Source organism: Dromaius novaehollandiae, chromosome 2 (genome assembly GCF_036370855.1).
Source record: "Dromaius novaehollandiae isolate bDroNov1 chromosome 2, bDroNov1.hap1, whole genome shotgun sequence".
Taxonomy (NCBI): Eukaryota; Metazoa; Chordata; class Aves; order Casuariiformes; family Dromaiidae; genus Dromaius; species Dromaius novaehollandiae.
In genome coordinates this window covers 117,509,724-117,525,728 of record NC_088099.1, presented here as the reverse complement: position 1 = coordinate 117,525,728, position 16,005 = coordinate 117,509,724, and the positions used below count along the sequence as shown (strand labels likewise).

At 35.8% G+C, this 16,005-nt stretch overlaps 1 protein-coding gene across 6 annotated transcripts in view; it reads right to left on the bottom strand.

The window, feature by feature from the left end:
- Positions 1 to 16,005, bottom strand: part of LPIN2 (lipin 2) — a 45,695-nt gene that overhangs the window by 13,311 nt on the left and 16,379 nt on the right. For all 6 annotated transcript variants that reach the window (XM_026122842.2, XM_026122841.2, XM_064507256.1 and 3 more), the window contains 7 exons: positions 12,618 to 12,713; positions 8,624 to 8,922; positions 7,149 to 7,256; positions 3,971 to 4,094; positions 2,983 to 3,304; positions 2,644 to 2,743; positions 1,161 to 1,348 (listed from right to left, as the gene is read on the bottom strand). In XM_026122842.2, coding sequence (XP_025978627.1) covers positions 1,161 to 1,348; positions 2,644 to 2,743; positions 2,983 to 3,304; positions 3,971 to 4,094; positions 7,149 to 7,256; positions 8,624 to 8,922; positions 12,618 to 12,713 — 1,237 coding nt within the window. The remainder of the gene's footprint in view (positions 1 to 1,160; positions 1,349 to 2,643; positions 2,744 to 2,982; positions 3,305 to 3,970; positions 4,095 to 7,148; positions 7,257 to 8,623; positions 8,923 to 12,617; positions 12,714 to 16,005) is intronic.

Below are 16,005 nucleotides of genomic sequence, written 5' to 3'. Positions count from 1 at the left end.
TCTGTAACAAGGAACACCTCATACCACTTATTCACTTCAATGAACACAGTAATGAGACGTAAGGAATTAGGAGGAGGTAGGAATTAATTTAGTGCCCAGGCTGCACAAAGAGAGCCATGCTTGTCTAAGCAAGTTTTCTTTAAAAATTATTACAGCAAGTAAGGGGTCTACACACTACACTAAAATTAATGGGTGGGACAGGGGATGTTGTTAGTTTGGGTTTTTTTGTTGTTTTTAAACACCTGTTGCTAATAGCATTTTCATGATTAGCAACTACGTGGATTTGCAGAAAGTCACGATTTAGTACAATTCCCAAGCATGTATGATGTACCAGCTTTTGTTTTAAATCAAGTCCAATCATATTACTACCATGTTACCAAGAGACCTGTTCTGGGCCTTCATTAATAAAAGCATTTACATTTCATTTGACATATTAGAGACTAGATGAAAAATAGTACTAGAAGTGTTGCACTACATGGTCATGAAAATTATGTGCTCCCAGAAGATGCTTCAAAGACACATAGATTTAACTTCCATATTAAAATAAACAGGAGCATTAAGAAAGAAAAGTCAAAGGGTAAGAAAGCTGTGGGTTAACAAATATTTGGGATGGGAGAAGAGCAGGACATAAGAGAGTCTAAGACAATGGTATTTTTTACTCTTCTAATTGCTTAAAACAATAAAAAGAAGAAGAAAATTTATTAAGCAATGGGATAAAATATCATTTATAAAGACTTATATAGGGCAAAGGAAGCAATAGCAGTCAGAAGCAAGTGTGATTGGTCATATATGCATATATATATATTGTTGGTATATATATATACACACATATACATATATATAGGTCATATATATGCATATATGCAACATAATATGCAGTGCAAAAAAGGAGATAAAAAGCTTTAAGACTTTAGCTCTCTTGACCAATTTGAAGCTAAATTCCACAATCACTCTGCTTTGCAAATACTTGTGAATTTTACACTGTAAGCAATTCTATTCTATTCTACCTAGTGGATACAGAAAAAATAAAGTTCCCTAATTCTCTTTTCTCACCAGGAGCATAACTACAAGTCAAATCTTCATTAGGTGGAACTCAAGAGTATTTAAGTCACCTCATTTGTCTGAGCTTTATTACCATTTATGCTTAGTCTTTTACATACCTTTAGAAATCTCTCCATTTTCATTGAGACCTCCACAGAGTGACAGCGTGACATCAGGCAAGTCCATAGCAGAATCAGACATGCACTCTGTGCCACTATCAGCAGCAGCACTTCCTACGGATTGTGGTGACTGGGAACCAGAAAGGGTATCTGACTCTGCCCACTGCCTGAAGCCTGGGTCAGAATCACTAAAGAAAGAAGATCCACATTTTCCATATGTATTTCACTTGAGAACAAATGTATACATTTTATGTTATAGAACACAGTGTACAATGAATTATTCAAAAAATCATCTTGCTACTGGATTTCTTTCAAGTACTATATGATTTTATGACTTAAGTGAAAGAAAAAAGAAAAATAAATAAATAAATAAAAAGCCCAAACCTTTCATAAAACTAGAAGACTGAAAGTTTCCAGTTCTCCTCCTCCTAACATTCATCTAAATTAGGAAATAATTACATTACTCTTGCCTGCAACAAAACTGGATTTAAGTGGAGAAAAGACTCTCCACATTCTGTTGTCCCAGAACAATACTGTGCTCCTCAATCTTAACCAGAAAGTTGTACAATAAGACTGAAGAAAAGAAGACATTGCTTGATGTTTTTAGAACACAGTGTATTTAGAAAAGTACAATGTGAGAGACAGGTGGTCTTTTAGATGACAACATGGTACTTTTACTTAAGATTACAATTATTTGATCCTGAATAATATAATTAGTAAGAAATTTGTTACTTTAATCAATAAATATCATCAATTTATATAGCATTAAACTCAGTAAGAGAACAAAATACATTTTTTTAATATTTAATTTTTCCTGTTGCTATCAGTTCCCCCTCCAATCCACACATACTGAAAAAGTTTATAATTTTAGTTTTAACTAAGCCAATACAATTTAGACACTTCCTTTTCATTAAACTGTATTTTTACAAAGATCTTCCTAGACAGTTATTCTTCTGGGGAGTATTTTCAGAGTATAAAATGCTTTAATTTCATAAAAAATAAAACAGAAGTGAAATCTGAGACTTGGTTGCCTTGCACAAAGATCTTGAAGACTTTTTTGTCTGCCTGTTTTGATGTTAAAAAATGAATGAGTTGGAAGTGATGTACCAGGCATGCAAAAATAAACTGCTGCATGCTTGTCTAGAGCTAGCAATATGGCAAAAAAGGATTATATAATTTAATAGAAGGATTATTTAATTTAAACCTTCCCCTCTGTATTTCCAGAGCATATGAGTTCTACAAAGACAGAAGTCTCTCAGTAATGACCTCCCGTGTGATATTTTAGTATATTTCTTGCCAAATCAGAAACAGCTTTCCACAACAAGATCAATACTCGTTATTCCACAAAAGCACAGAAACCTGGAGTTCAATACTACACGAGTCATTTGTAGCGACTCATGAACACCTAAATCATACATGTAATAATTCATGTAGTTCAACAGCAACACAAGTCTAAATCCATAGAACCTTAATTCAGAATTACCTTTTGGGAAAGTAGAGTGCTGCAACTTCAGGTTCCAAAGCCTTTAGGTCATCCAAGTAGATATCATCAGGCCCCTGATGATGACTTCGCTTGTGCACCCCTGTTAATTTTACAATTAAGATTACTGGGAAGAACCTATCCAAACGCATTAGATAGAAATATAATCATGGAAAACTCAGATTTACTCATAGCATTTATAAATTTCAGAGTTTAATTACAGTTTTAGTCAGGTAATACTTTAAATAGGAAAAATTGAAAAGACATTTCTACTTTTTCTAGCATTGCTTCAATTGATGCTTGATAGCATCAAAGGAACAGATGAACAGTTTTATTATATACCTTTCTTTTTTGAAGGGGAGTCAAATTTTGCTGGTGGCTTTGTTTCTGGTGATGGATCCACCAACAGTCTGGAATGATGATCAGCATCTACTGGTAATGAATCTTGTGGTTCTATGATTGCAGAAGCAAGGGAATCTTTAACATCCATCTGCTTAAGCAGAGGATGAGTTCTTGGCTCAGGTTTCAGTACTGTACAGACTGAATCTTTCACGACATCATCATCATCAACTTCATCAGAGTGGAGAATGACCCTAAAATGAGTCTTCTCTGATGGTGTAATGGTAGCTGTTCTTGGATGTTCCAGTTTTTCTTTCTTGCTTATCTGAAAAATAAAACTCTAGTCAATCCTTTCATTTCACATATCGTTTATTTTATTCCATTCTAAACATTAAACTTGTGCTTATGGTAATTTTGTCAGTAAGCTTGGACTCCCGGTCTGGAATAAACTGGATAAGCACTTAAAAATGTATTTTAGCAACATAAAATACAGCTCATTTAATTAGCAGTTTCCTTCAACAGAAGCTACATACTAACTTACTTACAAGTTTAGTAAACAAACTGGACTAAGAAAATTTTGACTTGACCAAACCAGGGCAAGAAAAGGCATAATATGAATGCACCAGAGGCTTACGCCATCACTTGTCCTGTTAGATACCAACTCTACTCAATCAAGGCTCCTATTTCTCTGGAATGAACTACAGCTTTGCTTAAAAGAAATAAAAGGAACTAATTTCTACAGTTGCTTTCTTTAGTATCTAACTAAAATTTCAAAAATTACAGATTTTCACTGCTAGGTTTTCTGGAATAACTGCTGACTAGCTTTTGAAATCAACAAAGCTAACTATCAGCCAGCCACAAGGGGGTGCTCCTTTCCTATTTCGGTTGAACTGTTCTGAATAACAGCAGCAGATTTCCTATACCGTTTAGGTCACAGTTTTAGACAAGCAAAAATTCAGTTCACAGAGTTCCAGGCAATAAATAACTTTACCTTGGTTGATTCTGGGAATCCTCCCCATGTCCATTCCATGTGAGATTCAGATCTAAGCAAGCTCTCAGCTGGTTTAACTTCTAGTTCTGAATCACTTTTAGGGCAGACTGGCTCAGAGAAAGGGCTAGCAAAACAAAAACAAAAAGAAAGCTACAGTGTTTAAAATGCATTTGTTGTGCAGCTAGTGTTGGTGGAGTTTTTCTGTGGCTTAACAGAGCTTCAATTATCCAGCAACAGGGCAAGATGCCCAGCTGGGTTTTTAGACAGTGAGAAATTAGGTTAAAACTAAAATCACATTAAAGGACTTACATACTGATCACCCTATATAGATTTCTCCACTGTATCCGCAGTGTAGGTATAAATCTCTCTCCTCACTCCACCTTCCATTTTTCAAAATAAAACATAGCAAAACAATAAAAGTTTAGCTACTATCAAAAATTAAGAGAGAAATTAGCTGTAAATTCCTTTTCTCACTACAAGATACAGCACTTTGGCTTGCTACGCCAAGACTTCAGTAACAAAAGTCTTGCAAACCTAACTCACAAATGTATGAAGCAACACCAATTCCTGGCCTACAGGCAGGGGAAAATGACATTAACAAAATATGTTAGAAAAGCCAAGAGAGATTACTTTACTTGAAAACTTCCTTCAGACATGTTTGTACTACATGACCTTTTAAGGTTCCATCCTACCTTTCTTTCCATAGTAATTATGGATTATATTGTATCCATAAATCAGAGAGGGATGTCCGAAACCTGCTTCAGCTGGGACCACTCTTAGGCCAGAAAAATTCACTCTACATAATGCTAGAAAGGTGTTACTTTGAAATCATTCTGCTCTTACAATCTTAGGCAGTTAAAGGAAAAACAAAAGGTTGTTGCTTAGAAGCAACATTTAGTGTTGGGAAAGGTCCCAGCCTATTCTTTCTGGAACAGGGCATTTATATTTCATATTATAGAAATACTGTCCTTTTTTGTACTTTAACATTCATAGTGCATTTATATATAAACTCCACATAATACTAAAAATCTTACAGTAACCCTGAGAATTAATTCTTCTGTGGATTTTTTTTCTTTTCAAAATTCCTGAAAGAAATAGCTATTTAATGCAATATCATATCTGAACCTCTCTGGAGGTTTGCAAGGCCACAGTTTTGCAACTAGAAACAGATCTCTGAAGTAGGCAAATCCAATCATACAAGATTAAATTGATCAGACTCCAGAGCTACAGCTTTTCCAGCCAAAAATGGTAAGAATAGAACAGTAAATGCACCACTAGTCTATTTTTCATATGAACCTGAGAGATACCAGAAAATCCAAGATAGCAGGAAATTTAAACAGATCTACAAGATGTGATTTGCCACCTTACTGCTGAGTTCCAGCTTTCATTGTTTGGGGATATGAAAGGAATCCATTTAGAGATTTTTTTTCCCATTTCTCCTTTAACAATTTTCTTACAAAAATTACATTTTCTATATTGCTAGAAGAGCTTATTTACAATAACATGTCAATTAAAATACATTTGCAGATTTATTTTCAGGAAAAATATGAACTTACTTTTCCTACGTGCAAAACAATGTGTTCTGCCTAAATCACAACTGGAAGCCATGCAGACATATTAACCTGTGTCTAAATCTAATTCTTAATAATCAGCTGTACCTGCAAAGGACTGAATAAAACTCAGGGCTTTAAGAACCAAGGTCCCATATGTTTAAAGAAATGGAACAGTTTTCCATTAACATTTTCAGAGATAAGTGTTAAGTCAAAAGGCCCATACCTGCAATACTGATCTAATCATACTAACATTGCTTATTAGAACAGGAAGAACATTGATGGTATCAGATAACAAATGGTTAATAGTCATTCTTTCGGTTTTATTCTAGCAAGTAGGGCAGTGTTTTGAAACAAACAGAACTGCCCTCAAGGAAGAGACTTAGGTTATCATCTTTGCTTGGCTCCCTGCAGGGGTTCTGAATACTGAGATGACCAACCTCAAAGGCAAAAAACAAAACCAAAAAAACAAGACCAAACCATCCCCTCCTCCCCCCATCCAGCACACTTTCCCATTTTGAGTAAGTCATGACTATCTCCCATGATGGTTAAGATGGAAGCTTTGGAAGAGATGTGGATTTGAACATGCATATACAGTATATATGCACAGAGGAATCTTCTGTCCCTTTATGAGGGGCAGTGGCTAAGGTAGATGGGAGACTAGTGAGCCAAGACACCTGTGGCTGCCTTCTGCTTTTTTCATTGAACCCAACATGGTTCAGCAAAACTAGATAACCTCCAAAGAGTTAAAATGAGCCAAGATGCTGCTTGGCATGCTTCATGCTATGAACTTATAATATACACATGGCATAGGGAAAGGCATAGTATGAAATCTAGCTATAGCTTTCCAAAGATAGTGCAAAGGCTCAAGTACTAGGTCACACGGACAGAATACTTCCTCATACAGACAGGGATTGATGCTAGAGTGGTGAAAGCCAAGCTCCTGTAGTGCAAGCCTTGAAAAACCTAGAAAGAGAATGCAAGGAGAATATAGGAGCTTGAAGAGCATAAATTGAAGAGCTTGAATGTATGAACAGAAGTGCCCCAGTCACTTTAACTGAAAATTCTTTGGGGGGCTGTATTATGCAGTTTGTCAGAATCTGCAATCAACTGCTACTTTTGTTGGTATCTGGGTTGGTATCCTGGTAATCAGCAAATCCTCTGTTCTGAACCGGAATATGACTCAAGGTCACGGCCTAGCTTTATCTAGAGTAACTTGAAGTTATTTTGCCTGGCAAATTCTAATTTACATACTCAACACTTTTGCTTTATAGCATGCCAATCATTGTTTATGCTAGGCTGAATCACAGGGAGTATATCTGCTTTCCCATACATTTCTCAACCTAAGCAAATCTTATCAACTGTATTTTGTTTATTTGACAGTGAATTTGATTAAGAAAAGTTTCGTTCATCTGTTAAAAAAGACACAGATTTTGTTTAGTATATACAGTGTAAACAGAGAGGAACGTTCACAAAGTTCCAAGTAGCAAATCCAGCTATTGATACGACAAAAGTTAGACATGTCTGATAGTTTTACAGATCAGGAAGAAAAACTGAACAAAAATGCACATCAGTTTCACTATAATTCTTCATCTTTGCATGCACAGTGTCATTACAAAGCAACTTACTTCTCCAGAGGGGACCATTCTCCATCAGATAAGGGGTAATGATCTTTTGAGTGATAAATCAAAGCTTCTTTCTGTTCTTCATCCTTTGGTGATGAATTCGAGGATCCTCTGTGGAGATACATGAGACATTAAGCCAGGTATAAGAATATCCACATTGCTAATTCAGTTAGAAAAATCATTTATATGTTATTAAAAATCCAAGATCAGAAGTGTATAAAGAATTCATTGCTTGTGAAGCATCTTTATACAACTTAAAATGTGCAATAAAACTACTGTTAATAACTAAAATATCACAAAAGCTTAAAAATCTACTACTCTGACACATAGTAAGTTAATATTGAACTAAGAAATCACACTAGCATAAGTGATATCATCCTCGGCAGCCAGTTAATACTACCAAAACTGAAGTTGAACACAAAAATATGCACACAATGTAAACTTTAGAACTTCCAAAAAAGTGAAATAGAAAAAATAGTTTTGACAATGCATTTAACAAATATACACTATTCACAAATAGAAATTTCCATAGAAAAGTGATGAGTAGGCTTTTCTTGGATTTTGTTTGAAGCATTTAAGTGTTTGATAGCTTTCTTTTATTGTTATAATCCTCCTATTACTCACATAGGAATGTAATCATTCAATGTGATTTGGGAGATCTAACTTAAAGCATAGATTAAATGACTATGAAGAATTCCATGTGGTAATTTCCAAATGTTAAACAAGTATACAGCTCAAGTTAGGACATCTATAGTACCAACATAAAACATGCTAACAGGATTTCTTGTTTCACATTTCATTTGAAATACTCTTTAAATAACAATTTTATTTTAAGATAAAGTTACCAGAACTGCAATTCAATTATATTAAACAAAGGTCCTGCAGCTTATTACTATATGTTACTTTACTGCAAGCTCCACTATGCTGATAGTTTATTCACTTCAAAATACAGGACTGATTTTTTTCTATACGACTACATATATGTAAAGAATTGTCCTTACAAATGTGAGTGTTCATTTCTGTAGTTTTCAGTTACCAAAATAAGCTTCTTGTTACAGAGAAGTCAAAGTCAGACATGGTGCACTACAGGTATTTCATACTGCAGTTTACATAGAGTTTTCCAACCACACTATGACACTACTCTGCTTAATCAGAAAAGTTACATTATGAAGTTTTTAATGGTCAGTCATGCAGCAGACCATGACATCACTTCTTTAGCAGAATGGACTTAATTCGATTTCACCTTCATACCAATATGGCCTAACTTGAAAGATTGTATAGAAATATGGAAGATAATTTTTGGGGTGGGGGGGGATGGGGGGAGTATTGTTTGTGGGTTGGTTTTTTTTTGTAAATGAAAAAGTCTACCTGCAGCCCTTTGGAATTTATGCATTATTTGCACAGAGGAGAGGTACAACTCACTCTTTAAAGGTTCGATGGTACCAGTGAAAGCAGTCAGCAAATATTTGATAGTTTACCTTAGCGGTTGAACACCTTTCTCATCATCTGAGCTTATTTCCATTTCAAAAACCTCTTCTATCCCAGCAGAAGAGATTTGATCTTCCTTCCTGCTATCTTGTTTGTATTTCTTTCTTCTTCTTTTCTTCTTTTTCACAGAACCTGGGGTGAATACAGTCTCTGCTTCCACAGAGTGTGGAACTTCTGAGTTTGGACACGTCCTCTCATTTTCACCTGATTTCAAATGATTGTCAGTCTCTTTAAAGAACTGGTCTTCAGTGGGTATTGGAGAAGTTGCCAAATACGCAGGCACTTTTTCCTAAACAAACAAAAAAAAACAAATAAAAAAATAGATAAATTTAATTTGTTATGTACATACAGGGTGGTCTACAGATTAAACTTTTCATCTATATTTAGGTATGAGACCGTACCATGGCCCAGTCCTATAAAAGACTGATATCCAGAAAGGAACCAAGTCCAACAGGGGAAACAGAAAAACTCCAGAGAAAATAATGTGTTTACATTAATACAGTTTCAAGCAGATATACACAACCGATCATGGCAGCAAAGCTTAAATACCCATCCAGTGGAGCGGTTTTGAAACTATCTGTCCTTGAGCACACCAGGCTAAATCCATTGCTTATTATTTATTTTGAAACATAGACTCACATAAAAGTCTAGGTTGAAAGGGACATCTGGAGAGCATCTGGTCCAACCTTCTGTTGAAAGCAGGGCTTTAGATTAGATTACCCAGAGCCCTGCCAAGCTTAGTCTTGAATTTTTACAGTAAGCAAGATTCTACCACTGATCTGAGCAACCTATTCCAGTGTTTAATTGTTCTCATGGTGAAAATTTTTTCTTATAACCAGACGGAATTTTCTCCTTGTGCCCATTGCCTCTTGTCCCGTTATGGTGCACCCTTGGGAAGAGACTGCCTCCATCTTCTCTATAACTACCTTTTAGGTATTGCAAGACTGCAGTTAGATCACTCTGAGCCTTCTCTTCTCTGAACAAACCCAATTCCAGCAACCTTTCTTCGTATGTTGACTTCTCCAACACTCTGATCATCTTGGTGGCACTCCACTGGACTCCCTCCAATTTTCCTTCCATGCCTTTCTGGAACTGGGGGGACCAGAACTGGGTACAGTGTTCCAGGTTTGGCCTACCAAGTGATGGGTAGACGGGGATAATCACGTCCCTTGGTCTGCTGGCTGCGCTCTTGCTGATACAGCCCAGGACATGTTTGCCTGCATTGCTGCAAGGGTGCACTGCTGGCTCATGTTTAGCTTGCTGTGCACCAGGACCCCCAGGGCCTTTTCCACAGAGCTGCAGTTCCCCCAGACCACAGTCTGTACTGCTGCATGGGATTATTCCATTCCAGGTGCAGAACTTCACATTTATCTTGGTTAAATCTCATGCAATTCCAGGTGGCCCAATCTTCCAGTCTGTTGAGCTGTCTCTGTATGGTGGTTCTTTCTTCTGTCCTATCTTCCTCTCCTCCCAGTTTCATGTTAACTGCTAACTTGGTCAAGGTGCACTCAGTCTTGTCATCTATGTCAGACACTACTCAAAGTATCTTTCAAAAAGAAAAAATTGACATAACTATAATTTATTCAGGTTAAAAAAGAAAAAAGCCCCTTCAATTAAGTACAATTCACTGCCCTTTGAAGCAGTGATCCACATCAAGGAAGAGCTCTACTGATCAACAGCCCGTGTTTATAACACTATTTTCACATTAGAGGAAGCATAGTTAAGAACACTGTCTATCCTCCCATGGTATCCATACTTCTAAGTCACCAAGTGTTCATAAAACACTTTTACATCATACAAGAAATTAAACAGTATTGACACTTGGACTGAACGAAAAACACTGTGTAAAGAAGCAAAGGAGTAAGACAAAGTGGAACAAAATGAGTAGAGAATGGAATTTGCATAATGGAGAAAAAAAGGAAGGAGGTAAAGTTAAGGGCTCTATTTCAGGATAAGTAGTAAATACAGGATGCCTCTTACTTTGCAGGCACTATTGTCAGGAAGATTTGTTAATGCTGCAGTCTGGAATGACACAGTGATCAGGAATGGCCAGAGGATTGATACTACTTTTGATGTGTTCAAATCCTGAATTGGTATTAGTTTAATATTAAATTCAGTTTTTCAATGAAGTTAACAGTTATGAACCAAGTTTTGCTTCACTCTCTAGGAGATGGAGAAAATTGGAGAAAGGAGAGCAAAATACAGCCATATATAGCACTAAAGACAAAGATTTTGCACAGTGAAAAGATTTCAAATAAAATGATAGCACATAAGTTCCTACAAAGTGGACATTCTATAAAATTGTGGTAAATAATCTAGAAAAATAAGACAAAATTCAAAAAATACAAGCAAAACCAACATAAAAGTTAAGGAAAGTTTACTGAAAAATGATGCCTGAAAGTCACATAATAGCCCTGAAAGAATAATGCAAAGTATCCATATGAAATGAAAATATACAAAGAAGTATCATATACATTTTTCAGCACAACATATCACACCAAAAGGGAAAGCTTCTTGCTACTAGCCTCCTATTTGCGTAACTGAGGTGTGTGGGTGTTACCTCTGGATGTCAAGACCTGAAAACAGCAAAGACAGCTTTCTGAACAACTCAGGGCCATGATGACAGCTTTAGTATCTACAATTTAAGCATAATTTCAAGAACTGAGCACAAGGATATATGTGATCAGCAGCAGAAATACACAGTGAAAATCTCTAGTGGGGACTAAATACCAACTCAATCTTCAGCTCTGTAGCTAATTCATTCTATACTTTCAGCATGAACTACCAGCTTTCTAGAACACATTATACACAGATAAGGCATTCTTGTCAGAAATTAAAATATACAAAGCAAGTGCAATAGCCTCTTTAAAACTTTGTACCAGGGACAAAGGTAATGCTTATCACCTATGCTTTCTAAAAAGCAAAATAATAATAATAAAAAAGACCAAACCATAATCTTAAGACTGATCAGTTCTCACCAGTGACTGACAGGGCCTGCATCTATAAAGAACTGCTTTCAGTTTTGATTTTACTCATAGTGTATGCTAAAGCAGAACCCAAGTTTTCTTTCTCTTAAGTATTATGATTTCTTTCCCCAAGGTCATTATCATTTACAGTACTAGTCAATGCTTTTTCTTCCCATTTCAGTTTAAATGAAAACTTAACTGCTTATAAAATGAGTGCTTCCTCCCTTCCCCCACAGTAAACAAGTAGTGCCATAACCAAAAAAAGCTGATCAAGCTGATTTTCTGTAATGAAAAATTTTACCTCTCCTCTAACTATTTTCATTGAGCCTTTTGGAACTTTCTGTTTAAACCTTCTTTATTTCTATCTTCCTGAAAAATGCCAACAGATTCAAAAGTTATCAAAAACAAAGCCCAGGACTGACAAATATTGCAATTACATGGGTCCTGTATCCTTAAGAAACCAGACTAAAAAGGAATCAATATTCCCCTCTTTCCAAGTCTCATTAGCTTCTAGTCACAAAAGGTCTTGAAAAATTAATTTTGATATTACAAGAAGAATTCTCAAGTTTGAGAAGCTGTTGTTAACTGGTGAAAGTTTCATTGATAAATAGCGAAAAATTGTGCCAAAAATTATTAAAAAAATAATTGTGTCAAATTAAACAGACTTTATTAGTACAGAGGTCAGTAACACCAGTTGTAAGAACTTATGATAAAAAATTATTATAAGGCATTGCAATATGTATAACTGCAGTCAACAGGAATGAGTATACTAAAACAAAGTAAATAAAAGTTTAGCAAGTCTTTAAAATAAAGTTCTAATGAGGTACTTTATTATCACTAATAACAAAATTGTATAGAATACCAAGCACCTTGGCAGGGTATGAAAGTGATGTAGAATTCTGTCACAGAAAACCTAGATTTCAAAAAATTATAATATTGACAACATTATATTAAGCATTTTTAACGCATTGCTCTGTTAACATAGCATTGCAGTTATCATGAAGCACAAAATCCTTACATTTTCCTCCTCAGTTTCTTGTACAAAGAAAGCTTCTCCATTGTCACCCAGTTTCATATGAAGATCAACAGCATCGCCATTAATTTCTATATCAATCTGCAGAAAGAAACAATTTAATGTAAATAACTCATCTTAGGGGAAAGTACTGACTGTGAGCCCCAGTTATGTCCCATAATAAACTTTATTCCACTGTAGGATCATCACTCCTTCTTCCCCCTCTGCTTTTTGAAAGAAGTCTGTTATCACAGTCTTTATTTTGTGACCCCCAAAACAAGTCAGACTCTAAGGAGAGATCCTGGGCCTAACACACCTATGAGAAAAATTGAAGGAAAATTTAAAAACAGCTGAAGACTGAATCTTGCTCAACTATTTGGCGAGCTAAAAGTCTAAATAATAATCACTGATCTAGTCTGTCTTTCTTTGGAAGAAAGCTGAATGAATGAGACTGCCCACGTTCATGTGCTTAAAGCTCAACCTGAATTGGGGCCTGGTACAAATCTGAGTCCAAAATACTAAAAGTTCAAGATGACAAACTGGAATCTTCTTGAAGGCTGGTTTTGTGTCTTTTTCTGTCTGTCTCTATATATGTATTTATGCCTATAATATATATGCATATATATACACACACACAAATAAACACACACGCGTGCATGCACACACACATATATACACATAATAAATAACTTTAACTCTATGGCTTCAATGGGACAGAGATTTGTCATAGTTATTTCTGCATTTCAGTTAATGTTGTTTCAGATCTTCCTGCTCATGAGCTTATGGGGGTATGAAACAGGACCCTTCTACAACAATAGTGTTTTTTCTAGATGAAAAAAATGTTTTTAGTCTCATAAAAAGGTACTCCACCTTAAAATAACTGTGCAGGAGGGAGAAATGATCCTTCCCTATATGGATGAAATAAAACAAAACCCAAAGATAGTTTTAACTTGGTGTTAAAAATATTTTACTACTTCTTAGCAAGATCTTGGACCTCCAGTTAAGCCTCATTCCAAAAATTTTCAAGCAGAACATGTTCAATATTCAAATAAAATTACTTATTTTTCAATGGATCTTATCTGATATTACTTGTATATCTGCATTTAGCCTAGCTAATTCAAAATAATTTAATATTTGTCAGATAGAAGCTTGTCTTGCTGTAGAAAACGCCATTGTCATGGCAGGTTATGCATAGTTTAGGCACTATTGTCAAAAGGAGACCAAGTGAAATTTTGAATGTATAGGGCACTCAGGCTGTAATTCCTATGAGTTATCTGATATGTACATTACTCAAGTTGTAGTTCCCTGCCAATGTAAAAGAAAGAATTGCACCCCAAGCCCTAGAGATTAACATCTGGAATGCTCACCAGTTAGTATTATGATATGAAATAGTCAGTTAGAAAAGGAAAGAGGACTAATTTTAAGATTAGCACATGGACTGCCAAGAAACAAAAATGCCAGAACGCTAGAGAAAGACACTACCTACACAGTCTCATTCACTCTGATAAAAATAAAACCATTAGCCAAGGAAACCCAATCAGAGGAGATGATAAATTACAGATAGATATCCAAACATGGATGTGGACAATACCCAAATCCTCAAGACATTTTTTCCCCCAAAATTCCAAACTAATGGTATTGATGTGAATTTCATACTCATTTCGCTACCAAACAGTTTATTCTTAAAATATTTTCTTACATGTCCAGTTGAGTAACATGAGTTTTCCAAAAAATATTACCTCAGTGTTTCTTTCTTCAAACTTTATACCGATTTAGACAGACAAAAATCCCTAATTTTAGCAGCTATACCTCACGTTGATTTCTGGAGACTTCAGTACATGTCTTAAGTTGAAACAAATATGTGTATTTTGCTTTCCCATGCATCTTGAGTCTGCCAATTAACCCTAGCCTCTTCACGTGCCAGAGAAAAACACATACAGAACACAATAATAAACATTCACTTGACTATTGAGAGAATACTTGAAAGCAGAATGGAAAATCCAAGAATGAAGAGGACAAGGACTTTACATTCAAGAAAAAGCTGAGAATTAGGCTGAAAACATCAGGTACGAAGAGTACGTTTCTACTATTCGACAACATTTCAGAGGTATCCAGAAGCTGAAGTCCTCTCATATTTGATTCAGCTTCTCAGAAAGGTAATTAGATTACTGAAGACATTTATCAGTCTCAAGGTTCAGAACACTCCTGTTCTAAGTGTATCTTGCTCATTACATAATCATTAGACATTCAAACCACAACTATGCTACTTCTCATGGACCTTCCTGAAAAACTACTAATGTAATCTGTTGCAGAACTGGTCTGGAAAACAAAAACAAAATGATCAGTTTTTTCTGATCAGTGTGCTCATTAAGAGAATACTAGCAAGTGGGAACCAAAACAAGGACAGGAACACTGCTGTTTGCTAAGCCTACAACCTTAATGCATGTATTTCCCAGTACCTAAGTTGACCCTTAACAAAGAAATGCCCTAAGCATAACTGCTCTTCAAGTTGCATTTTCTTCTTCTTTTACAAAAAGAATATGAAGATGTGGATAGTTTCCTGCATCATTTTTTCACTTCTTAGAAGAAGATTAATCCTGAGATTTTATGACCTACTTAAATCAATGCATCTTTTGGCAGTGCCCCCACCGGCAGTCCTGCCATACACAGTACTTCCCACTGAGAGTAATGTCAACCCTCTCCCCAATAGGTTCATTTTCAGTCAAATGTACAAGCCAATCCAATTTGCCCCATGAACACAGGACTACTAAGGCCAATGCAAAGGGGATGCCAGGACAATCCCTTTGGGTAGCACCACAGTCTTAGACTGGCCTGAACTGGACAAGGAATTTTATCATGTTAGCTTTCAAACAAGCCCTCAAGTGAATGAAGTTTAATCCAAGTTTGGGTTTTTTTTTCGCTCGTGGATATTAACAACTGCATTTTCTAGTGCATATCAGCATTAAACAGAGTTAATAAGGAGTAATACTTATGATAGGTCACCAACTCTTAAGACATGTTCTATTGGTCCCCCAAACATGCCAAAAATAGTTGCTTGCGATATCAGGGGTCAGTTACATGGCATGAAGCATTTCCTTCCCAGCATATTTGAACTAGGTAAAATAAATAAATAATCATGCAAATATTTTAAGACTGTGGAGTCTATACACTTGTGTTACTCTTTTTTCACAGCTCAAGAGCTAGTAAAGCTTTTCTTTCGCAGTACTTTTTTGCAGAGTCCTTACATTACCACAGGAAATTCTGTTTTGGTCTCCAAAATTATTACTCTTCACAGCTTATATGAGAAACTGCTCCGTACTTAATCAGTCTGCTAACTGGACATGTGGGGAGTGCAGAAGGAAGGAAAGAGGTGGGGGAGGGGAAGAAAAAAGAG